This window comes from Culex quinquefasciatus, chromosome 2 (genome assembly GCF_015732765.1).
Source record: "Culex quinquefasciatus strain JHB chromosome 2, VPISU_Cqui_1.0_pri_paternal, whole genome shotgun sequence".
NCBI lineage: Eukaryota > Metazoa > Arthropoda > Insecta > Diptera > Culicidae > Culex > Culex quinquefasciatus.
Window position 1 is genome coordinate 76,629,038 of NC_051862.1, and position 26,353 is coordinate 76,655,390.

Sequence of the window (26,353 nt, forward strand, 5' to 3'; positions counted from 1 at the left end):
ATAATAATAAATCAATAACAAAACATTTTTTGAAAAAAAAACATGCGTAGTTTTATTGGCAACTGTAAACAGATCTATTTTTTTTGTTTCGGTCAACTATTTATGTAATTAATATGGAAAAATGTGCATCAAAATTGCTTTTTTCAATCATTTTAATGTTTGCAGTAGTTTTTGAAACGTTTTATCTGATCTTTTTCGGATATAAGTGTGTTTAAATGTCTGTTAGGTTTTTTTTTGTTTTTTTAAGCCAAATTTGTTAACAAAACATGTTTGTTTATGATGAAAAATTCATCTTCTATTCATTATATCTATCAGCAGACCTCCACCATGTATCAAAACACCAAATATCGGTTAAATTTGGTATAAAAATAACAGTTTTCCTATAGTGGACCCGGGTCCACAATCGGGTTATGGACCCAGGTCCACTATAGGAAAAGGGGGTCCATAACAGGCATTTTTTCAAATGTCTATTTTTTGCTCAAAAACAAATAACTGATGAAACAAAAAGTCAAAATTGTTCAACAGACTTCAGATTTCATTGTTTTGTACAAAGAGTCATGAAAAAGTGCTTAAAATATTGAAAAATTGTGAAAATTGCGCGTCGGCTCTACTAGGGGGTCCACTAATGGTTAAAATACCCTAATTAAAGTTTTTGTCACTAAAACTTGATTTGCAAAACAAACACTATTTTTATTTTTTTTATATGTTTCAGGGAACATTAAATGCCAACTTTTCAGAAATTTCCAGGTTGTGCAAAAATCTTTGAACGAGTTATGAATTAATTCTGTACATTTTGCTTTTTTGAACTTTGTCGGCAGCTCCCTCCGTGTACGCACGAGAGCATGCAGCTAGTGCTCAGTGCTCCATCGTTTTTTCGATTTTTTTCGCCGTAATTGATTGTGGTTACCCGTGAGTTTGCTTCTCCAGCATGCCAAAGGCCGGCCGTGGCCGTGGCAGTTCGAGTGCGGCCTCGAAAAACCCGCGAAGTTCGTCTACCGGCCGTGTGCAAAAGGTAAACAAACCAACGCCGTGTCGGCCGCCATCGCGCAGGGGAGCGTCAGCGCTGAAGGCATCGACAAAAGTTACTACATCCCGGATATGTCCCAAGATCACCAGTGCGAACCCGTTCCGGTACTTCCGGTGCCACGACCAGTGGCACATCAACATCCGTCAACATCCCCATCAGGAACGAGTTCCAGATGCTGAGCGACGACGAAGAAAATAACAACTCTGACGGTAGCAGCACTACCGACGACGACGACGACGATGATGGTCGTGCACGGAAAAAAGTGCCGACGTCAAAAAAGAACAACTCTCCAGCGGAACTTAGACCACCTCCAATTTTTGTTTTGGACACGTTAGCGGACGATGTTGACGAGTTGCTGGGAGGCCTCGGATATTGTCTGAAAATCGGTAAGTCGGCAGTGCAAGTGATCACACTGACCAAAAAGAATTTCGACCTGGTGTTTGAAGAATTGAAGCGTAGCAACTTCAACTTCTACACATTCAACCCCGAGAAGCCCCCTGTTAAGGTCGTCTTGCAGGTTTATCAAGACCGTCCGATCTCCGACCTGAAGGTTCACCTTTCGGACGCCGGAATAAAACCGCGGGAGATAAAAGTGCTCTCGCGAAAGACAACAGTCACGGGTGTGCACACACTGTACCTGTTGTACTTCGACCGCGGCACTGTCAAGCTCCAAGACCTGCGGCGGACTAAGACGTTGGACGGTTTTTGGGTAAACTGGCGGTTTTACACCAAGAACCCGACAGACGTAGCGCAATGCCACCGTTGCCAGAAAATCGGCCACGGCTCGCGGAACTGCAACCTCCGGCCCCGCTGCGTGAAGTGCGGTGAGTCACACCTCTCGGAGGCGTGCGCACTGCCACGTAAGGCGGACTTGGGGGACAAGGCAGAACAAACAAAGCCGCGCGTAAAGTGTGCGAACTGTGACGGTAACCATACCGGCAATTACCGCGGATGCGTCGCGCGCAAGGTCTACCTCGAGGAGCAGGAAAAGAGGAAGAAGAAAGCGTCCCACCCTCCTCAGCGAAGTACGAGCGCAGCCGTTCCTGCAACTGGACAGCGTACGGTTCCAGCGGAAAACTCAGCGTTCCCTCCTGGTTGGGGGCGTTCGTTCGCCAGCGTGGTTGCTGCTGGTAGCGGCAGTACGGCCCAGCAAGAAGTCACCGGGGAAGATCTCTTCACCCTGCCGGAGTTCTTTGCTCTCGCGGGGGAGATGATGACGCGGTTTCGGAGCTGCCGGAACAAGGCAGAACAATTCCTGGCCCTTGGGGAACTGATGATCAAACACATCTACAAAGGATAAATTACCTGTGATCTAGATGTAAGCTTTCTCTTCCTCTATCCCCTTTCCTTTGCAATTTCTGTAAGTTTTTTTTATAGTTTTTTCTTACTCTTGCTAGTGCCTTAGTTAAAGAAATAATTGTTCCTAATTGGATTATGATGCAACACACAGCTGTAAGGAACTCCAAAACTCTGTTATGCACTTCAAAATAACTCATTGTATCTTGATTATTCACCAATAAAACCGAATTGAATTGAATTGAATTGAATTGAACTTTGTCGATATGACCTTTAGTTGCTGAGGTATTGCCATGCAAAGGTTTAAAAACAGGAAAATGAATGTTTTCTAAGTCTCTAACATTTAAGATCTTTTCGACAAGAATATTTTCCAAATTTTCAAATCAAGACTAACATTTCAAAAGGGCCAAACATTCAATATTACGCCATTTTGAAAAGTTAGTCTAGAAAAATTGTTTTCGAAAAAATCGGAAAATTTCACAAATGTTTCATATTTTAACATTATGAATCGGACAATTAGTTGCTGAGATATCGACGTTAGAAAATGGAGGGTTGCTTGGGTGAAACTTAGAAAACATTATTTTTCCAGTTTTTAAAACTTTGCATGGCAATATCTCAGCAACTAAAGGGGTCGTATCAACAATGTTCAAAAAAGCAAAATATAGAGAATTTTCTCAACTAACTTAATCCACCTATGTGGTTGGAGCCTTCCTCACTTATTACCAACAATGGCTGATATGATGGAATTGTACAAAAATTTCATCTATTTTATAGATTCGGAATATAAAAGTACATAAATATCACTTAAATGGCCATATCTCACGACAGGGTTGCCAGATCATTGGACTCGTTGGAAAGGTCTTTTGATAACCTAACCAACGATGGGTCGGATGGTGGATCCGGACTTAGTTTACATACATTTAAGTGAGATCCGGCTTCCAAAAAGTACATCAATATCACTTAAGTGGCCATATCTCGAGACAGGGTTGCCAGATCTTCAATATTTTAGGCTTGTTGGAAAGGTCTTTTGATAACCTAAGCAACGATGGGTCGGATGATGGACCCGGACATAGTTTACATACATTTAAGTGAAATCCGGATATATTTGAAAACACATTTTTATAGATAACTTTTGAACTACTTATCGAAACTCAATCTGTATAAAACTCGACCTATGGGACCCTAAACTAAGTCGAATGCAACAGGTTCGGGTCGGATCGGTACAGCCAGTGCCGAGAAAGTCGATATGTATACATGAAGGTGGGTCTACGACGTTTTTATACAAAGCTCATTTTTTTGAGCAGGATTATAACTTTACCTCAGTGAGGAAGGCAAAAATGAATTACTGTGACTATTTTGAGAAAAGTTACCTAAAAATGGCTATAACTTGAAAACAGTGCACTTTATCTAAATTTCACTTAAATTCATATTTAATTCAAATTTGATTTTACATCGAAAAATAAAGTTGAAATTTTTTTGCGACCAATATTACGATTTTTTGAAAAAATCAGTATTGATTCAAAAAAAGATTTTTTGCACAACCTGGAGATTTCTGAAAAGTTGGCATTCGATGTCCCCTAAAACATATCAAAAAATAAAAAAAAATAATAAAAATAGAGTTTTTTTGCAAATTAACTTTTAGAGACAAAAAGTTAAATGAAAAATCACCAATTTTTTACCGTGATTTTCAATGTAGTCCTTATCCAAACCTACATCTTTGCCGAAGACACCAAATCGATCAAAAAAAATTCTTCAAGAGATACAGATTTTTGAATTTTCATACATCATTTTTGTATGGACAGCTGCCAAATTTGTATGGAAAATTATATTTAATAATTAACTCATACTGTGTGTTGGCTTCTTTGGGCATACCGAAGGCACCGAAAAAGTTTCAGCATGATTAAAATATACAAAAAAAATCGAATGACTGAAATCTGAGAGAATTGCTCTTTGCAAAATAAGTGAATATATCGTCGCTTGTGTGCTATTTTGTGATACGTCCTATCTTTTTGCTTATTATTTAATGATAAATTTAAATTTTGTTGCAAATGCTTACGGTTTGTTTTTTTTTTTTTTTTTTTTTGTTATATTTAAGAGAATAAGCTTCCCTCCCAGTAACTTCTATTTTTTAATTAAATAATGAAATTTCAATCAACTAATTCGAAATGCAACAAAAAAAATCTAATCAAGATCTCATTGCTCGCCTTCTTAAATTTCGTAAATTCTTCATCACAAACGAGCCCCAAGAAGATGGGTCGCCCAAAGTTTAACCTTCGCCGAATGCCGTCTGCCAATTTTCGCAGCCTTTCCAACAGCGTTCATCTTCCTGGGTAAACACTCCCGAGCCTGTCTGAGAGCAGCCAGCAGTGTCCCACGTGAAATGTCAAACGGCGCTCGGAAAATGCTGCACTCCCACGCACAGTTTGCTGCCTCATTTCGTATCCTATATGTATGCTAAACTACCAACAAGGGAAAACGTAATTTCCTTCGTTCAGTCTGTAACATATATATCTTAAAAGAGCAGAGTAGAGAAAGTCAGTTCATAAAGTCGTGCAGTTCAACTGATAACAGGCGATTCTTTTTTCGAACAAACATCTCGGACGTTCTCATGTAGGAAATTTACGTCAAACCTTTTTTTTCGTCGGTCAGACAAGTGAAAATGTACGACATTTTACTTCGTTACTCAACGAAACTAACTGCTTGCGAGGCCGACAGTAATTTGTTGTAAGGCAGTTTTTTTTTTCTTCCTTCGTCCTTTTCTTTCCAACTTTATATCTCCCAAGACATCACTGTCGGGGCTCGGTCGCTTTTTTGGAGCCTTAATCTACGGCAAACGCCCGAAATGGGCGTGAACGAGACAAAGAACTAAGGGGTTTGGGGCTTTGAGCGGGTCAGTCGTTGGGTAGAAATGCCACGAAATGGAATAATCAACGCAAGTACAGACGACTATAAACTCGACCTCATACTTGGAACTTTTTCGGGCGGCTCTTCTCCCCCCAGAGACTGCCCATTTAGGCAACGATACGCAGTCGGGGAAGATGTTGCCGTGGTAAATTTAAAGTGATGGAAGCTGGGCCATACAAGATGAAATATTCGATTTTAATCTCCTGCTAAACTGCATTATGAACAAATATTTAGCATGCCTGGGATCGATTAAAAATATTTTAAATTTTTGTAAATTCCGTAGTACAGTAATGCGAAAAAAAATAGGGCCTTCAGTTGTCGTAAAAATAGCTATACCCAGAACTGGACATCGGCATACGAGAGGATAAAGAGCACGATTCGGTAGTAAAATGGTACTGTGTGCGGACTGAGAAGATAAATCCCGAAACTACCGAGAGTACCTTACTCATGGGTTCATCTTCAAAAAAAAATCATCTATCAAAAAAAAAAAGTTCCGGTACCGAGACTCAAACCCAAGACCTTCGGCAAATTGAACCGTGCCTTTGCCGTATGGGCCACCATGGTTCGGTAACTAAGTGGCGATCATTTGTCCATATAAGCCACTCAATAGGATGAACTGTTCCAATGAACGAATGAACACGCGAGAGGACTATACTCTGGCAAAATAGCACTTTCCTCACGTTTCTTTTCGTGAGGACTATCCTCTCGTTCTTTAACTTTGGGTGTATGCTATGCTATGCTAATATCTCAGGATTGAATGTTAGATGCAATATGCAATCGATAAGTTCTTAAATTAAAATTAAAAAAAAGTTTATTTTATGCACAAATCATTTATATTCGCTTTTATTGAATAAATGCCCATGGCCACGTCTGAATAAAAATTTAAATGCTGTGAAAATTTCCTCAAAACCAAAGATTGTACTTTGCGTTCCCACGTTACAGTCTCATAACAATAAAATCACAGTTAAATTTAATTATTTGCATAATCTGAATTATTTTTAAAATTGTACTATATTAATTACATTAACAAAACTCAATTCTTTGTTTGACCGTTTTCAAATGTTACACAGAAATAAATAGTGTACATTTGGAACGGGTAAAATTTGAAGGTGTAATATTACCTCTTTTATGATGTAATATTACATCATTTTAGACTGAAAAAGTGACCAAACACTGGAATAGCGGTGAACTTACACATTTGTAGAGGTAAAATTACACATTTTTTGTAAAGCGACTTGTATGGATGAACCAATGATAAGAGTAGATTCTTTGGTCGAAGGAAAGCCCCCGTCATAAAGTTAAAAAAGAAACAAAAATTAAAATCTCATGAAACCGGCCAGTTATTTGTTATGAAGTAAACAATCCAAACTCAAATGAATTACCCAATTTCATATGTTTAGTAGTTTTAAATAGCGATGAAAACATTTGCAAACCTTAAACAAATTGTGCAATTCAAGATAAACCTGAAACCATTAGTTTTTATTGCATGAAAATTTAAAATATTTGCTTATTATGAACAATGCTCCGTTTAGTGTTGAAAAGAACTTTGAAGAAAATTTTATTCATTGAAAGAAATTATCAGATATTTCCTAATTTTCTTATGAGGGAAAAAACCCATTTTAAGCCTAATAAGCGGTCGTGTTTGAATGATGCTGGATAATCTGGAGTGTTCCTTGAAATTTACTAAAACCGAGTACACCAACGAGTAGAGCAACTTTTTGTGAACGTTTCTGGTTATTTTCACTTTTGCTCAAAGTTATTCTATTCCTTTTACAACCATTTGAAAAAAAAATATTTCCAAAATGAATTCTAATCAAACGAGTGCATTGGACCACGCCCATTTTTCTATTTTCAGCTTAGTTCTTTTTTTTTCTTCTTCCAGCGCTCTCCTTAGTGCTGCCAAAATTGATGAAATTTTAAGCGAACACTCACGAAAAGTAGCATTTAAATTTCCTGGCATCTCTGGCTCACAACAACAGGCGCTGCTGGTGGTGTTGGTGGCCAACCTTTGTTTTTTATTTGCCTTCGCTTCTCGCTAGGTTTTCTTCAGCCTTCGATTGGAATGGGTCGTCAAAATTGAAACGTCAAAAGACTTGGCGAGTTTGTTTTTTTGCTGGCGCTTGCAAATTATTTACATGTTTCGGGATTACTTTTTAAGTGAGTGACTAACTAATGTGCAAAAGAACATGTTGCCGAAAGTTGGGGGCAGTTTTGTATCGAAAGCGCCGTGAAAAAGTAAGCGAAAGTGAAAAGTTGGTTTTGGCTATATTTATTAAGCGTTTGAGGGTTTCTCGCGTGTGTCACTGTGTGTGCCAACGAAATGATGAGAAATGGTCTCGCAAAATAGAAATTATGATCATTTTGGCCAGTAAGTGGCATACATTTGCGTGCAGAAAAAAAAACAGAAAAAAAAGTTGAATCTTAAAATGTTGAAAATTTGGTACCTCTTTTTTTGAGTAATATTACATAAAATTACATTTATCAAAAACTGATGAAAATTCATCATTTTCTGGGGTAAAATGCATCATTTTTTTAACCACAAAATCTGTCACCATTTCCTGATGAATATTACCATCATTTTTTTCTGTGTACTCGAGGCGGTGCTGTTGCTGGTAAGTTTATAGCCTAAATAGTATTTTTGGAGCTTTAATCGAGCATCAAACTCTTCATATGACGACGATAGGTATTTGATTGGAAAGGGTGTATTTCCTTTATATCCGAACCAGAATCTCTCTCGACTGTAAGAACGGGCAACTCGACAGCTCAGTGACTGGTTATTTCGAGAGTGCACACTGCAAAGACACTCTCCTAAATTGCTCATTTTATGGCCACAAAATTTTCCATTCCAGTGGAAAGCGACGTCGTTTGCCAGAAAATCAAACGATCGATGGCGTTGACTTCTGGCGGGGAAAATATCATATTTTTCATATTCCATTGACCGTTTGGATTGTTTTCAGCAAAACAAATATCTTGAAAAGTGTAGTTTTTCTGAAGATTATTTCGTACATCGTGAAAACACGGTTTCCTTGTCACCCTCAAAGTCCCAAACCGGGACGACCTATAAAGTGAAATCATCATTTGGAGACTTTTCTGCAAAACACGGCATTTCCATCCCGGACGGTAAATCAGCCTCGATTGTTTCACTCCGTTGCACTTTTTGAAAGAAGTGCCACCGTCGTCGTCCTCGTCCCGCTTATCTGGAGAGGAAAATCTTGAAGCACCCGCCTCGTGGGAGACACTTTTCCTTGTTTCCCTCGCTGGGCAAGATTGTGCAGTGCACGATGCTGCTGTGTTTATGAAATATGGCCGTTCAACATGGCGGCAATCTTCTTTATTTATAGCTCTGAACACGCGAAAGTTATCCTTCGGAGCGTTTCTGGAGATTTATTGATGGCGTTGGCGATTATGTCGATGTTCTTTTTCTGAGATTTCCAGATTGTGATCGCATGAAGAGATGTCGAAGAAAGTTTTTAATTTATAAGAACATCTTATACAAGTACGCTTGAACAGTTTAGAATTGAAATGAGTTTGTGGATGATTACCACTTGCAATGAAAATTAGATTTAATTCTCAATTATCAATTCCTAGGCAACTTGGGCTTAGACAATCATCACTTAACATGGCGAAATCCAGTCTGCAATCCGCTAAAATCACTTTCTCCTAGCGAAGCGAAGCGATTATCACTTGCATTGAAAATCAGAATGTTTTTCTAGTTATTTCGCACTGATCAGGAAAGAAAGCTTTATCCAAATAAGAGCAACCAACAAATCAAACGAAACACTCTCATGACCCCAGAGATAGCCATTTGAGGGGAAGTTCGAATTATGTCCCTCCCACCGTGACCCGGACTTTCCCCAGTCCAGATCGCGCAAAATGGCACCATATTGCTGAGCGCAGCCAGTGGAAAACATTTCCCACTGGGAATGACTAATACTTCGCCTACTTCCGCTGCCCACCTTCCGGATCCAACACTGTTGCCAACAATTGAAGCAAAAAAAAAAAAGAAAAGGTATTTTTTTTCTCTCTGTTTGCTATCTCTGCACCAGGTTCTCGAACGGTCACGAGTTCAAATTTTCCATTACTTCGGCCCCTCCATGGACTTTCCACCCTCGGACCACATGAGGTTGCGGAATTGAAATTGGAAAGAAAGATTTTAACTTTACGTGAGGGATTTCCGTGCGCTCGCGAAAAAGAGAGTGGAATTTGGAGCGGGTTTGTTTTTGGCCAAGGTAAAAATGAGTAGGGATAAAGGGACACACTTTGTGTCATATTTGGCGGAATGGAAATTTATTCTGGTGGTTTGTTTTTATTTTGTGGTGGATTTGTGGTAATTGGATTTTTCTTCTGCCAAGGCTCAATCACGAACTATCGATTGCATTGCATTAATCTTGTACAGTTAATGTGTGTTTTTGATAGTATGTAGCTAACACCTGCTATTATTACCTTTGGTCTATTTTGTTTTTTTTTATTATCTTTTTTTGAATGTTTTTCACATGTTTTACTCCAGAATGAATCCAGGGCCAACCAAGACCCCTACACAATCCCCCTTCCCTTCCCACGTCATGTCTTTTAACATCAATCCTTCCCCAACATTTACACACAAGATACTCTGTAATTAGTCTTAGTTTTAAGAAAAAAATAATTACAAAAGCCGACTCAGTCCTAACCAGGTCCTGGTACCGAAAAGGACCTCTAATCAAAATAAGTTCATGAAAAAAACATCGCGTTTGTAAAAAAGACACTTAATAAATGTTTGGTACAATAAAGTTGAACAACCGACGGGATTCTAATCCTGCACTGGAAGTATGAACTGGCGCCTTAGCCCGCTCGGCCATCAGATCAATGAAAATTGTGAAGGATAAACGCATATATGAGGTTTACATTTCGGTCAAAACCGACTACTTTATCGAGGATTAGTGCGCTGACCACGGGGACGCGTTGTCTTGTTTTTGCATGCTCATTTTCATTTCTTTTGTGTCGCTGTGATTCGTATGGAGTGAGTGATTGTGGTAATCAAATAATAGCATCAGTGCACAGTGGGCGAAATGGAACCCAAAATCGGACTTAATTGAACGCGGCTGATTCCCTGGTATGAAAAATAGTGTTTCTTATGTAAAAAAATCCGGGTAATCGATTGGTGATGGTTTCATCCACCGCACGAAACGGCAAAGGGTCCATTTTGCCCAAATTCCATTTTTACATTTTTCTTGAAAATCGGTCTGTATTTAGAGCGGAGGCTTTATGCGGCCATCCAAAATGCACTAACTTATGTGAAAATGTCCCAGAAATCCAGTAAAATATCCACTTGCACCGCAAAATCATCTAGGTCAATTAACCCCAATTCCGCTATAAAAGCATTTTTGGCCATTTTCATATGTTAGGTCAGATTTTAAAAATCTGAAAATATTTTATCGTAAAGATCACACAATTTTACATAAGAATGACGATTTGCACTTGATAGTTTGACACATTTATGTTGATAAAAATAAAAATTATGTAAAAGGCAGTTTATTCTGCGTTTGACAAAATTGGCCCAAAATTGATTCTTCAATCTTTTTATTTAGTTTAATTTCTATATCAACATAAATGTGTCAAACTATCAAGTGCAAATCGTCTTTCTTATGTAAAATTGTCTTCTTTACGATAATGATATGAAAATTGCAAAAACTCATATGAAAATTGTTAATTGGACCCTAGATGATTTGCTGGTGCTACTGGATTTCTGGACATTTTCACATAAGTTAAGTGCATTTTGGATGGCCGCATAAAGCCTCCGCTCTAAATATAGACCGATTTTCAAGAAAAATGTAAAAATAGGAATTTGGGCAAATGGACCCTTTGCCGTTTCGTGCGGTGGATGAAACCATCACCAATCGATTACCCGGATTTTTTTACATAAGAAACACTATTTTTCATACCAGGGAACCAGCCGCGTTCAATTAAGTCCGATTTTGGGTTCCATTTCGCCCACTGTGCAGTGGGGACGCGAAATCGTGATTATGCAGGTTAATTTTTTTGTGTGCTTTTATGTCGCTGTTCGTATGGGGTGAGTGATTGTGTTAATCGAATAATAGCATCATTGGTGCGCTAGAAATGGGGACGCGAAATCGTGATTATGCAGGTTATTTTTTTTGTGTGCTTTTGTGTCGCTGTTCGTTAGGGGTGAGTGATTGTGGTGATCGAATAATAGCATGACTTACTGAATTATTTGTGTCTTGAGCGTAATTTTCGTTGAGTAATTGGTGTTTTTTTTTTGTGATTTTTTTTTTTTGAAATCTTAATTAATTGATTTTCAAAGCCCTTCCTATATCATCGTTGATCGGAAGGCACGGCGTCGGGTAAATTGTGTATAATGTTTTGAATAAGGTTTTATTTTTTATGGTGAAAAGCCATTTCTATATAATGATCGAAAGACGCACTGACATTTTGGATTAATTAATAGTGGAGTGAAATAATTGTGTGTGAGTGACTTTGTGTGTTAAAAAAGACCTCCCCATAGCATCGTTGCTCGGAAGGCTCGCCGACGGGTCTGTTATGAAAGTCCTCCCCATAGCATCGTAGCTCGGGAGGCATCGAAAAGCCAATACCTTATCCTACTAACCCAAAAAAATAATCACGTGATGCTTGAAGGAGATGCTGTGGATTCAACGGTCTCAAGCGGTATCAACAAGTATATAGCGAAAAACTGTGTGCTTGATGAGTCTGCAACTTCAACTATCGGACTAACATTCCTCCCTTTCGTTGAACTGCAGGCTTCTTGGGAGGGCGCCGGTATTGACTAATAAAGTAGGGATCTTCAGAGGTTAAACAGTGAACGGATGGTTGGCTCCCACTGATCATTTTTGATTCATTGTTTAACTTCAGCTGATCTGTCAATAACGGAGTAGCAGCTCATTGGCAGTCAACCATGCTCATGCTCATGCTAATGCTCATCAAAACCGACTACTTTATCGACTTCATTTTGCTGGGTGAGATAGAACGCCGTCTATTTTTAGGCGATGACTCAGCACTTTTCCACTCTTGCGCTTAAAAAAACCAGATGGCAGCACAATGTAACGCCACGTCCCCATAGTGATAGTCAGGGGGACCATCCATAAACCACATGGACCCTTTTTTTGAAATCTAATCTTATTATGTGATTTTTTATACTAATGTTTATTCCACACCGTCATCTCCGTAGTCTTTATCATCACCAACGTTTGCATCTTCAATAAAATCTTCATCTACCAAAGCTACATCATTCATTAGTTCATCTAAAACATTGAAGTCATTTTTTTCTTCCGTTTCCGAATTGATAGTGGAATCGTTGAAAATAAGAAAATTGTTGAAAATACTCAAAATAGGTAAACATGATTCTTTTATCTTCAACTTGCTGTAAAATCCGCTTTCGCAACATTGCGCAACTTTTGCTTTTGACCTTTTGACTTTTGACGACCTTGTGCGTAAGATTCAAAATTGTATGGCAAACCAATTCAAAGTGCAGTACAGTGCTAGACTTTTAAGTACTGGATTAAAGAAGTTAATTTCTTTTTGACAAATAATTGTAGTTTTATTTAAAAAAAAAACATTTGAAAATTAAAAAATGTGTAAATTATGTCAATTTCGAAATTCATCTTATTTCCTTTCCAAAACTCTTAAAATATTTGAAATCCATGATAAGTTCAATTTAATATGACCATTTGAAAATTACAGCTTTTTTTCTGAAAAAAATGAACCTTTTCACACTCTTATTTGACTTTGATAACGTGTGTTTCGGAAACTATAGCACCTACAGCTTTGAAATTTGGATTTTTTTAGTTGAAATGTTTACTATCAACTAACACCGGCGAAAAAAATATTCAAAAATGTAACATTTTGTATTTTTGGCCACCTGTGCTAGCCCATAGTGCGGAGGGTCATTTCCGATTTTATTTTATTTTTTAATTTCGGGTAAGGGTAATTTTTGAAAGTGTAATAAAGTTCTACAAAGTTGAAGAGCAGACAATTACAAAAAAAATGATATACAAACATAAGGGGTTTGCTTGTAATCATCTGGATGCTGAAAAGACGGAATGCGTAACGTGATTTCCGAATGCTCCCCACTAATACATCTGCACTACAGCTGTAAACATAAACAAAGTGGCAGGCATTATGTTCAAGCTCAAGTGTGACATATTTTTTGCTGCTGAAAATACTTGTTTCGATTTATTTTAAATCTGATCATGTTTAAATTTTCGTTGAAAAATTAAGGGCTTCGCACGGCCAAAAGAGGCCGTTTTGATTTCCACGTAACGAAATATTGAGTCAGAAGTGGGTGGAATTTTGTGAATCAGAAGAACAACCGAATCGAATGTTGGAGTAAGATTATTCAATATTATTTGGCATGTGCCATTCATAGTATTTGATAATAATTATCAATCAATTGGGACAATTATTGTCCCAATCACGATTTCTACCCTCTTCTTAACATTTGTTTACTTCGAATACCTCAAAAGCTCGACGCCACCGACAAAATAAATTATTGATCGATTACAATACTTGCCACTTCTTGGTATCATTTTGCGAACAGTAAATTGGTTCCGCTTTGACAGTTCTAAATTGAGGCCGCTTTGCGAACCACTATTCTGCACCCAGGTTTGTAAATCATTTTTTGTAGGTGTCTGCTGTAGAACATTACTACCTGGGTGCTGAATAGTGGTTCGCAAAACGGCCTCAATTTTGAACTGTCAAAGTGGAACCAATTTACGGTTCGCCAAAAGTAGAGAGTATTGTTATCGATCATTAACAATTGTTTTTTTTCGCAAGAATAAATCATTTGTGGCTTTTAGAACTTTCTTTCATTGTTTGATTCCATTTGAAAACCTACTGGTTTAGTAAAAATCTGCTCTGTTTGTTGGATCAGCTTCGCTAGAATTAGAGATGTTTTTTTCGCTGGACCAGGAAGAGCTGAAAGATTCCAAAATCAGCCAGAGAATTTATCTTCGTCACCCGTAAAAAATAAAAACCTATGTAACCGATCAAAACTTAAAAATACACACAATTTTCCAGCAAAAAAATCTAGCAATACATTGTAATAAGGCTTTGCTCGTTCCTAATGTAACAATAAACTGACGTGAGCAGAATAGACTCTTTGTTTACACTTCGGCTTCGGCCTTTTTACATTGTTATGCTTGAAAAGTAAAAAAACTAGGCAACATGAAACACATACTATTGATTATAAAACAGCACATTTGCCAGTAAGAAAAAAGTCATGCTTGTGCTTGAACAGCCTCCTATTTTGTAGATGTAAACAAAGTGGGATCATTCGAAAATCACGTTACGCATTCTCTCTATTCCGTAGTAACATTTCAATAGGGCGAATCTGCATTTGTAAACAATCAGTCTATCCCTTTCGCTCAAGTGACAGTTCACGTCAAGTAAGAGGGGGATAGACTGCTTGTTTACAATCGCAGATTCGCCCTATTGAACTGTTACTACGGTATTCATCACCCAGATTACTACACTTTAAAAAATAACTATCCACATCAAATTCGAGTTCTGAACCGCACAGAAAAAAAAATGATGGTAATATTGACAGATTTTGTGTCAAAAAAATGATTAATTTTATCCCAGAAAATGATAAATTTTCATCAGTTTTTTATAAATATTTATCAGGTTCACATTTTTACAAATTTTTTATGTAATATTACTCAAAAAAAGAGCTAATATTCAACCTACCAAATTTTCAACATTCCGAAATTCAACTTTTTATTTCTGTGCAAATTTTGGTCGAATTTGAAAAGTTGATTGCCTATTAAATAAAAGAAAGCAAATGCAAGTAATGTACCCTTTGACATGAAGTCACACCAAAATATTGTAGAAAACCCCAGCGTTCAAAATACCAAAAAGAAGAACCACATCAATTGGTATAATATGCAAGCAATGCATCGCAAAATCGGGATACCTTAACTGAGTTTGAAATGATTTTTTTTTTTTTTGAGTAAAAAAAATAGCAAAGCAGTCCACTTAAAGAGGCAGTATCTGTAGATCAGGGGTGCTCAAAGTTTTTTGAATACGGGCCAAATTTGAATCTCAGATGAGGCTACGGGCCAAATTTACAAAATAGGTTATTTAAAAAAATGCATTTTCGGAATCGCAGAGCCAGAATTTCAACTGTTCAAGGAAAAACATGTTAGAAAATTATTCAAGCTGTTTTTTTTTTTTTTTTTTTTCAAGAAATGCAAGATTCGCCGAAAACAACATTTTAGAAAAAAAAACTCTTACAGCCTAACAGTTCATCGGAAATTCACTAAAATTCCAAATAATGCTCAAAATGATTATAAACGCAGAGGAATGCATTTTTAATAAATTTCAGCGATTGTTCTTTAAATGTCAAAGATATTTAGAAGGTTTTTTTTTAATTAGGTTATGTTTGCCCCCAATTACTTAAGCCAATATTTAATGATGAGGGGGAAGGGACGAGTTGGTCGACAAAACTTTGTAAAATATTTGCAACAGCCTTATTCCTCCGATTTCAACATTTTGTCTGCCTTCATCAGATGGTAGTAAATCAGATTCGTTAGCCAACTGTCTGTAGAGAATAATCAGGATAATCAGTTCGATTTTCGAGGGAAGGTTTCTAAGTGCAAAATAAGTTTTAGGGTCAGTTCATAAAAAGGGTCATCATGATTTTCAAATTGGAATATTTATATTTTTGAATTACTTATATTTTTGACATTATTACAGATTTCTACCTAAGTTAATGAAAGTTTTTACTAGTTTCACTAACATAGAAACGGAATAAATTGTTTTAATTATTAAGATAGGGATCAAAATATTAATAAATCATAAGTTTTTTTTACTAATAAAAAATAAAAAAAGACGAGCATAAAAAAGTTTGAAATAAACCTGAATTTCGAAAATGTATAAAATCACTTCACAAGTGGTCAACGGGCCATTTCACATGATCATTATAAATGGGTTCGCGGGCCACAAAAAATCACCTCGCGGGCCACGTTTGGCCCGCGGGCCGTACTTTGGTCACCCCTGCTGTAGATTGAAGTTTGAAGTTAACAAGTTGTTAATTTGATTGGAAAAAATGCATTTGACATTTTGTCGGATTAGGAGTAAAACAGATATTCGTCTATTTGACACAGCATATTTTTTTTTTTTTTTTTTGAAATGGTCCAATAAACTACTGTGTTGATCACAGTAGTCCAATTAAGGTTCTACATCTGAGAAATGGTAAGAATCGTATAATTATGGGGCCTTTCACAGGTATGAAAGTAAAACAGTTGCTTTTTTCCATACATTTTTACGATTTTTCCCATACAAACTTTCAACGATTGGAGGGAGGAGTTCCCTTGGTCAGAATGAGCTCAAATTTGGAATTTAGTGTAGTAATGGGTCAATCTTTGATTTCAGGGGGTAGCCCCAAAAAAGCCCGGATTTGGACCACCCTAATGTTTATAGCACATTTTAAAGTGCTTCAAAAGACCCTACGAATGCATCTAAGAAAGTTGGAATTAATTAAATTTTACGCAAATGTGGTAATTTTTAGATTTTTTATGATTTTTGGACCTCAAACTTCAATGCACGTTCTAACCCACTTCCCTTTGACGTAGAGGGCTCATATTTGGCATGAGTTCATCTCATGTATAGACAAACAAACGCTGAAAGTTTTATCCAAATCGGAGCACCTCGTTACGACCTGTTACACACTGGTGCAAAACTCGCTCTTAACGACCCCCGGGTCTTTTGTGGTCTCTGTTGCAAGTTTCTGCTAATTTTTTTTTCAGTTGCATGGTTTGGTATTGCTGTGGTCTTTTACATAAAGGATTTTGGTATGAATTCATGGGTTTGGGCAACCAAGGGCATATTTTGGTTGCCGTTATGTTCCTGGGTTGTACAAAAATTGGGTATTCCCGTGTTATTTTCCGCTGCTCGGGTTTTCCAAACAGGTTTCCTTTTGGAACTGAATTATTAAGCAGTTTGATGTAAACCATATAAATATTGAAGTATCTCACAATTCATTAAAACTACATTAGATACTTCAAAACGGTAATTTTTAAAGAATTTTCAGGATCAAACAAAAAAAAATTGTAGGGGCATGACATACATTGCAGTAAAACCAAATTGATATTCCATTCGTAATAATTGTGCAGGTCAAGAAGCTGGTAAACAAATCATTAGCAGTCATCAAGAATCTTTTCATCACGCTGCTCTCACAGACAATCCCAGAGTATTTGCCCAAATTTCCAAAAAAAAAATACATCACTCTACCGAAACCTCCCCCACTAATGCGCTCCCATGAATTCGGGGTCACTTTTTCTCGCCGAGACCGCCTCACACTGCTTCCTTTCGCAGCTATTAGGGATCAATTATATAACCTTGTGGCTGCTGCTGGCGCTGCCACTGGTTCTGTGGCACTCCTCACACAGAACCCAAAAAAAAAAATCCCCATCCTCTACAACGACCCAGCTCCACGCGCGAGTCCTTGCGCAATAAAATTGATTCTGCATCTGAGAGAACGGCCCAGAACCACCTCCTGCCTTCCATGGTCCTCTCGGGCAGGAGCAGGAGAGAGAATCGAGAGCCTCCTCGGTAGGACCAACCGAGGAGGTGGGACAAAAAGGGACGCAGGACATCGATCGATCCGCGGAACAATTTGCATTTTCTGCGCGACGGAATTGCTTAATTTTGGGGTCGAAAATGTCCTTTCAAGTTTGATAGTCTTCGAAAGTCGATTCCAGGTTGTCCTTTAAGCTGAGTGAGTCAAAATTGAAAGATTAAACTATTGTAAAATTGAGTCTTCTTTCTAACAAGGATGGGTTTTCCCCGATTTTCATTCCCAACCCCAAAGAAAGGATTTTCCAACATATTGTTGTGACTTACCTGGGTCAGAGGGGAAAAAAAAACTCGACAGTCCTTGAGACCTGATCCTCACGGTCACCACAAATCACACAAAGCGATCACCTTCTCGTCACAAACCACAACACACAAAAAACGATCCTTTAAACGTCCGCAAAACTGTCCTAATTTGGGGGAAAAAACCACGGCACAAAAGGGCCAACCACCACCGTTTGGGGAAAATTCGATTTTTCCTGTGCTTTTCCTTGCGCCTTGCACTGACACTGACGATTGTGGGCGAGCGAGTTGACAGACACATAAACAGAACGAACTCCTCCCTCTCCCATCTGCTGCCAGGGTCGGAGTTTTGTTTTGATTTTTCCCTTTGAGCGCTTAAAATGCTGGCAGTTATGTGCACGGTTAAGTTAGAATGTTACACCCTTACCAAAAATCATGATTTTTTGAGTTCCAAATCCCACTTTTCATACGAATTTTTCAGTTCAACCCATATAACCATTTTTATGGTTGTAGTACCTGAACTCAAAAAATCGTATGAAAAGTGGGATTTGGAACTCAAAAAATCATGATTTTTGGTAAGGGTGTAGCATGCTGGGTAAGTAAGGGTACACGTGCATCGAAGAACGATAATAATTAAAAAAAATATGTTTAAGTGATTTGCACTAAAATCTGTAGTTTTTTTTAAAGGTTCAATAAACCAAATTTCCAGTTTTTGCTTTTTGAGTGTTTTTGAAACCGCTTTGAGTCAGGGGTATTCAAAAACACCCAAAAAGCAAAAACTGAACATTTGGTTTATCGGACCTTTTAAAAAAACTCCAGAAATTCTGTCAACTTGGAATGAATTTAGGATGTTTTTGTTTCATTTTGTTCAAGAGTAAATTTCTCTCAAGGTGTTGTAAAAAATACATAATATCTCATTCAAACTGCCACCGACGAATTCGCTGGCACTTTTGAAACCGTACAAGTTATTATCGCAAAACATATTTTAACCTCGAACGGTACACTTTATCCAAATATAACAATGCTTTTTATTGGCTCTTTTAAATCTAAAATCAAACAAGTTTTGAACAGTTTCACAAATAAATTTAAAAAAAATAAATAAGGGAAATTCTAACAGGATTGGCAAGTTAAGCAATCGCTCCTAACTCACCTCAATAGGGTTATAAAGCCCTGTGTCAATTTTTATGTATAACGGTAAAAAAAAACGATTTAAAACCATTTCTGACCCCTTTTTTATTGTAAGCGGTGTATGCACTTCGGAAGAAATCGGTCAAGAGAAATTTCAAATGGGAAGCAGCGACTGCGGAAGCAAGGCAGAGAGGGTGAAGAAAAGCCCCAATAAAACGCTCCCTCTCCTTTGCTCTGCTGTTCGTAAAGCTGTTTCTTGGCCCCTTTCCTTTCGATCGGCATACTAGCCTTGAAGATAAAAGTAGGTTACTTTTAGTATTACAGTATTTTTTCTTTGTGTGTGTCATCTGATTTTTTGAGTGCAAAAGTGGAAAAGTGTTGAATGAGCGAGTTGTGGCGCTATAACCACGGCAAATAGTGTCCAGGGCATTTGTGTCCCATCCCAGAGGGTCTCGGAGTACAAAACATTCTTAGCATGGTGCTCCCAACGAATACAACCAAAATCTCGGAGCGTATGGTGGTGTGTCCCCACGCTTCTTCCTCCCCTGTCGATTCAGAATTGTGTTGTTGTTCAAACACTCAGTGCTCAAACTCAACCAAATTACGAGTCATCTCTGCGATACGGCTTTACGCAGTAGGCCTGGCCGCTTTAACGCTTGTGATGTTTCAATGCATTTCAATGCAATGGCGCACTACAAATGTTAATAAATGACAAGAAGAGTGCTAGGCGTCATCTAACCTAAGGCACTCTCCAGGATCCCTTCGAAAGATTGGCTGCACTAGGGTCTAATTAGATTAGATTAGATTAGATTAGCAAAAGTGGAAAAGTCGACGCCAACATTTCAAAAAGCATCATGTACAAACCATGCGTTTTGAGAAAAACGCATTTGAATGTTGAGCATCCATTTTCAATTCCCATTTTAATATAAAAGCAAAATAAGATGTTCTAATGATAACAAACGATGAAAAACGTTGCTTTTATTGATACTTGATCATCCAAATTCAATAAAACATTATTTCCGTAATTTTATTTGAGAAAAAAAACATAACTTCTTTTGAAATCACCAACGTTTATATCACCCTGCTGGCATTGAGGGGGACGCTTTGTTATGATTCGGTTTTCTTCGCCGAATGTACATGGCGCTTTGTTCATGTTGCTTTTTTTCCGTCACGAGGTTCATGTAGTCTTTTGTTTGACATGTTGACAGGGCTATATAAACAGAGACTGCTGATGGCAGAGATTTTGTTTATGTTACTTTATTTAAAATCATGATTAAACAGACTTTACTGAAGTAACTTTTGCTCATTTTTGGTGGAGAGGTAGCTTATTAGGAATACTTTCAGAATATGCAATAACCCAGAAAGTGTCAAAATGTACATGATGCCTTTTGAAATGTTACCGTCGAAGTGTTGAATAATCGTCTGAAAATAGGCGGTGTCCTTTTTCGCCCAGCAAAATTAATTCGATTTCGCTTGATCAAAAAAATCGTGGTCTAAAATTTTGAGTGGTTTTTAGTACCCCTGACTCAAGGCGGTTTCAAAAACACTAAAAAATCAATAAAAAAAACTAATTTGGTTTATTAGACAATTGGGTACTAAAGCCCTATGTAATTTTTTATGTACAACGGTAAAAAACACGATTAAAAACCATTTCTGATCACTTTTTTTCATTTTAATGCAAATTTTTTTTTTGACAGGACAACATTTTTTCTATGGATCAACTATGGTCCCCTTGGAACGAGCTGTCAAGTAGGAGCTTTTCTGTCAAGAAGGACCGCGAGGTTAATTTTTCAAAATTGATTTAAAAATCCATTTTAAACTCTTTGTGGTCGTACAAAGGGTCATTGTACTCAGAAAAATAAGCTTTATCGCTGTAAACAATAATATCAGCAATCTAAGCTTCATTTTAGGACCCAATTGGGTCATAAAATCAAGCTTAAATTTATGATATTATTGTTCACAACGATAATGATTATTTTTATGAGTACAATGGCCCTTTGTTTGACCGCAATGGATTTAAAATGGATTGTTAAATCAATTTTGAACAATTAGTGTTTAAGGGTTGAGTGTACACGATCATCACGTTTTTTTCATTTTGCAAAAAAAAAATGAAAAGACAACATTCTGCGATGGATCAACTATGGTCCCCTTGAAACGAGTTGTCAAGTAAGATGCTTTCTGTCAAAAAGCGCCGCGAAGTTAAATTGTAAAAGTGGAATTATTTAAAACATTGCAACTGAAAATCGTACTTGGCTGAGTTCGTTTTCTTACCTCCCCATACTGAATTTTCAGTTCAACAACGATTGTTTTTTTTGTAATCGTATAAAAAAGTGTGTAAACGAACTCAGCCAAGTGCGATTTTCAATTTTAGTGTACAATGGGTCATTGTACTCAGAAAAATTATCTTTATGAAGAACATTATCACCAATTTAAGCTTAATTGGGTCCTTAAATTCTCCTGCCTCGTCAGAGGCGCTGGAGCAGAAATCCCACGTTAGAGGAAGGCCATGCCCCGGGGGGCGTAGTGCCAATAGTTTCGTTTTTTTTTTGGGTCCTTAAATTAAGCCTAAATTTGTGGTATTGTTGTTTACACGATAAAACTTATTTTCTTGAGTACAATGACCCTTTGTACGACCGCAAAGTATATAAAACGAATTTTGAAATATTTTTTTTATTGTTTCACGGCCCTCCTTGACAGAAAAGGTCCTACATGACAGCTCGTTCCAAGGGGACCGTAGTGGATCAATCAAAAAAATGTTGTCTTGGCAAATATTTTTTTTTTGCATTAAAAAAAGTGATCAGAAATGGTTTTTAATCGTGTTTTTTTACCGTTGCACATTAGAGACCCTAAATAGGGCGACTGGTCTAAGCTGGCTAAATCAATCTGGCAACGTATGTTTTGAGCTTGGCAGCACTGATAAGTTTTGCTGGGCTTAAAGGCAACTATAGTCTGCAGATCGGAAGGAAAGGGGTAAAAAAACAGCTTTACGAACAGCAGAACAAAGGAGAGGGAGCGATTTCTTGGGGCTTTTCTTCACCCTCTCTGACTTGCTTGCGCTGCCGCTGCTTCCCATTTGAATTTTTTCTTGACCGGTTTCTTCCGAAGTGCATACCTTACATTACATAGGTCTTCAGCACCCTATTGTAGGACCTAATTTCAGGTTTTCGATCTATTTTTCAAAATTGATATTGCCTTGTAAGCGTTTGAATAGTTCCAAATCAACGTGTTGTACGCGCATCAACTGCCAGCATTGATCTGCCAGCATAACAAACGCGATTTTGACAGTTTGAGAAAAATCAGTGCGAAAAATATCCAATCGCGGAAAATGCGGCTTATGTTTTTCCCAAATTTTGCGTTGTAATTCGGTGAAATTCCAGTAAATAGTAAGTAAACTTTATAGTGCAAGTATTTTTGAATGCAACAACATTAAATTTCTTTCCAGATGAGTGAAAACGTCACGGTAAAGGAGGAAAAATCCTCGCCCCTGCCAGCGGAACTTTTCCCGTTGAACATCAAAATTAAGCAGGAAAAGACGACCGATTCCAGCAAGTCGGAAACGGTGGACAAGCTGTCGATCGACCTGAATTTGACCAACATCTTTTCGGCTACGACGACGACTACCACGAGCAATGCTGGAGCAACGGTAGCAACAACGACTACGGATGATACGCAGAAGGAGACAAAGTCGGTGGAACCGCTGAAATCTTCGAACGAAATTCTGACGGAACTGTTTAAGGTGTTTAACGCCGCGCCGCCGGAAATCATCGAGGACGATTCCAACGACGGGGAGGAGGTTGCCGGGAAGAAGAAGAAACACAAAAAGCACAAGAAAAAGTCTAAGAAGAAGAAAAAGAATGAAAACGGTGGAAGTGGATCGTCGTCGGACTCGGAACCGGAAGAGGGCGAGATTAAGCGGAAGGCGAAAAAGATAAAGAAGGAAAAGGACAAAGATAAGGAGCGGGACAAGTCGAAGCGGAAGAAGAGCAAGGAGAAGGATAAGGTTAAGAAAGAGAAGGTGGATGACGGGGGGAAGAAGGACGAGCGGGTGTCGGTCAAGACGGAAATCACTTCCGTGGTGGTGAAGAAGGAACCGCGAGACGATCGGTACGGTACGCGGGAAACGCGCGAGCGGGATGATCGGTACTCGTCGAGGGATGCGAGGGACTTGAGGGATGGTCGAGATTTTAGAGATTCTAGGGATGTTCGAGACGTTAGGGATATCCGAGATTCTAGAGATATTCGAGATGCAAAGGACGGCTATCATCACAGTCACCACCACCATCATCATCACGGGTATGTTTGAAACTAGTTGTAGGAGGATGTTCCTTCAATTTATCATTATTTTTCAGATCAACCTCCCGTGACGATCACCACCCACGCATCAAACAGGAGAAAGATGATCGTTCCTATCGAGATTCGGCTCGCGACAGGGAGAAGGATCGCGAGCGAGAGCGAGACCGTGAACAGCGCGACCGCGAAAAAGAAGACCCGAAATCCAAACCCCGCATTCAAATTAAAAGCTTAAAGGACAGTACAATCTTCAAGGAGGCGGCTGCCGCGGCCTCCAGCTCCGGCAGTAGAGAGAGGCAACGCAGCAGGGATCGGGATCGTGACCGGACGACCTCGGAGGGCCGGTCCAAGTCGCGGGAGATGCACCGCAGGCGGCGCTCAGACTCGGACTTTAGCATGTCGGACGAAGAGACTTACGAGGAGGGCAAAGGAAGGTACTACGACTTTTACCAGAAAAAGTACAACTCGTTCTATGCAAGCTATCGGGACGAGGAGCGATCGCGGAAGCGGAAGAGGAGCGAAGATCGGGCCGGCGACAGATATCGCAAGTCGAGGTCAAAGTCGCGATCGCGATCGCCGCAGTTTGACAAACAAAAGCTGTTGGAGATTGCGCGCAAGAATGCGATTACGATGCTAAAGAAGGGAACGCTGCCGGGAGTGCAAGGGTTGGACAAGGAATCGAAGGAAAAGCTGATCATGAAGATGAAGAGCAGTGGAAAAACGATCGATGAGTTGACGAACTTCTGCAAGAAGATTTCCGAGAAGGAAAACTTGAACGAACTTTCGAGCGTTTCGTCGGAGGACAGTGACCACGATGCAGACGGCGGCTCGAAAGCGTTTCACCATCCGTTTCAGCTCAAGGATCACGGTCCGATTGTGATGAACATCAAGAACTCGGTTCCGCTGCAGCCGAAAAGTGCCGAGCAGACGAAGGCGTTGCTGCTTCAATATCCCGTCTCATCCGGGGCGCAGCACAGGAAAATGGAGAACGAATGGGTTCCGGTAGAACCGCCAACCCAGGCAGGACCCCTCGTTCCACTCTCGCGTCCGGAAAAGGCCACCCCGAAGATTCCCATTACGGCAAGCTTCGTTCCGCAAGCAGAAAAACAACAACCGGCGTACACTCCCGTTAATCCCCCGCCGGGAATTTCACCGGCCCTCTGCCAACCTGGCCCATCATCGGCACCAATCCCGCCTTCAATCGACATCCCGAACGCCCTGCCAGCTCCACCACCATCCTCAAATCCCATCGCCGACGCCGCCCTTCTCCCGGAAGTGTTCCCCAGCAACCCCGAGGGCAACAAGCTGGACGTCTCGACTATCATCTCCAACCGCCTCAACGCGATGCGCAAACTCCAGGACAACCCCGCCGACGCCGAAGCCATCAAGCTGCTGTACAACACCCAAAAGGACATGTCCGCGTGGGCCTCCTCCAAGTTCACGCCTGGCCAGTTCCTCGGTTCGACCGGCGCCCAAGTCCTAACGCCACGTGAACTTGCCGAAGGCTACCAACCCTGGGTCACAAAGGACTCCATGAAGCAAACCGCGCCCGTCACCGGCGGCATGGGAATGCACCTGCTCCAGAAGATGGGTTGGGTCCCTGGCGAGGGTCTCGGCAAAGAAAAGAACGGCTCCCTCGAACCGCTCCTCCTCGATGTCAAGCTGGACAAGCGCGGTCTCGTCGCCAGCGCCGAAGAACATCAGCGCCAAATCCAGATCCAAGTCCAGCAGCAGCACAACGGCCGTGGCCGCCCCCGCTTCACCAACGTCAAAATCAACGTCGACGGCAAACACCCCGTTTCGATCCTGGGCGAGTACGCCAGCAAGCGGAAGTGGAACCCGCCGCGGTACGATCTGGTGCACGAGAGTGGCCCCGGCCACGCCAAGAACTTTGTCTTCAAGGTGATTGTGAACGGGCTGGAGTACCAGCCGGCCATCTCGAACAACACCAAGAAGGACGCCAAAGCGACGGCGGCCCGGTTCTGTCTGCAGCAGCTGGGAATTCTGCAGTCGTAAGGGGAGAGAGGTAAAAAGGTAAGTGTGCAACCCCTTTTTGCTTTTAGTCATTTAAAATGCATCTCGGATTGAGGAGGTGTGTGGCCGCAACACACTCAATCACTCTATTATATTTCATATAAAGGATTTATGAAAACAAGATAAGTTTCTAATAAACCCTAACTTAACTGTCTGAACGGTTGCCGGAAGTTGTGCGTGATAGAAATTATGAGAAATTCCTTTTTAGAGCGTCAAGAAATAGCTCTAAAATTCCTGGTTAACATCAATGCTGGTAATCGTTGAAATCAACGGCGTTTATGTCATTGGTGTCGTTGATTGTTATTATAAACGTTATCGACAACGGAGTTATCGTTGATGTAATCGTCAATGTTGACGAAGGCGTTGATCAACGGCGATAATCAACGCGTTGAACAACGAACTTCTTTATAAGGAAGCGTTCTTTTATTACGTAACGCAAAAAAGGGATTTTTTGGAACTCCTCTCCCCCTCGTCAAAAAATTTCCATACAAATTTTTAAAAATTGTGTAGAGTGTAACACAGCCTATAAATTCTTCATTCAAAAATTTAAAAAAAATCTTAAATGATAAAATTCAAATATTCAAATTCAATTTTTTTTTGACTTATGATTTCAATAATTTCTGATTTTCTGGCGGCATTTTGGAATTTAGCAATTAAAAATTTCAAAATGAGTTGAAGTCACTCAAGTATGGATTTAACTTGAAAACGATGCACTTTATCAAAATTTCACTAAAGTACTTTTTGATTGCAAATATGATTTTACATCGAAAAATGAAGTTGAAAAATTTTTGCGACCAATATTTCGATTTTTTGAAAAAATCAGTATTGATTCAAAAATTCATAACTCGG

At 39.3% G+C, this 26,353-nt stretch overlaps 2 protein-coding genes across 5 annotated transcripts in view; one reads left to right on the top strand and one right to left on the bottom strand.

The window, feature by feature from the left end:
• Nucleotides 1-18,342, bottom strand: part of LOC6036748 (kinesin-like protein unc-104) — a 111,544-nt gene extending 93,202 nt beyond the window's left edge. For all 4 annotated transcript variants that reach the window (XM_038257976.1, XM_038257978.1, XM_038257977.1 and 1 more), the window contains exon 1: nt 18,080-18,342. The gene's annotated coding sequence lies outside the window, so the exon portion shown is untranslated. The remainder of the gene's footprint in view (nt 1-18,079) is intronic.
• A 4,084-nt stretch (nt 18,343-22,426) lies between these two features.
• Nucleotides 22,427-25,662, top strand: LOC6036746 (protein SON). The gene is made up of 3 exons (XM_038254058.1): nt 22,427-22,563; nt 22,623-23,473; nt 23,530-25,662. Exons 2-3 carry the CDS (start codon nt 22,623-22,625, stop codon nt 25,484-25,486), a joined length of 2,808 nt encoding a protein of 935 aa, XP_038109986.1. The 5' UTR covers nt 22,427-22,563; the 3' UTR covers nt 25,487-25,662.
• The last annotated feature ends 691 nt before the right edge of the window (nt 25,663-26,353 follow it).

Coding starts and splice junctions, on each gene's coding strand:
- LOC6036746 (XM_038254058.1), top strand. CDS start 22,623: ATGAGTGAAAACGTCACGGTAAAGGAGGAAAAATCCTCGCCCCTGCCA. Junction 23,474..23,529: donor CACCACCATCATCATCACGG/GTATGTTTGAAA, acceptor ATTATTTTTCAG/ATCAACCTCCCGTGACGATC.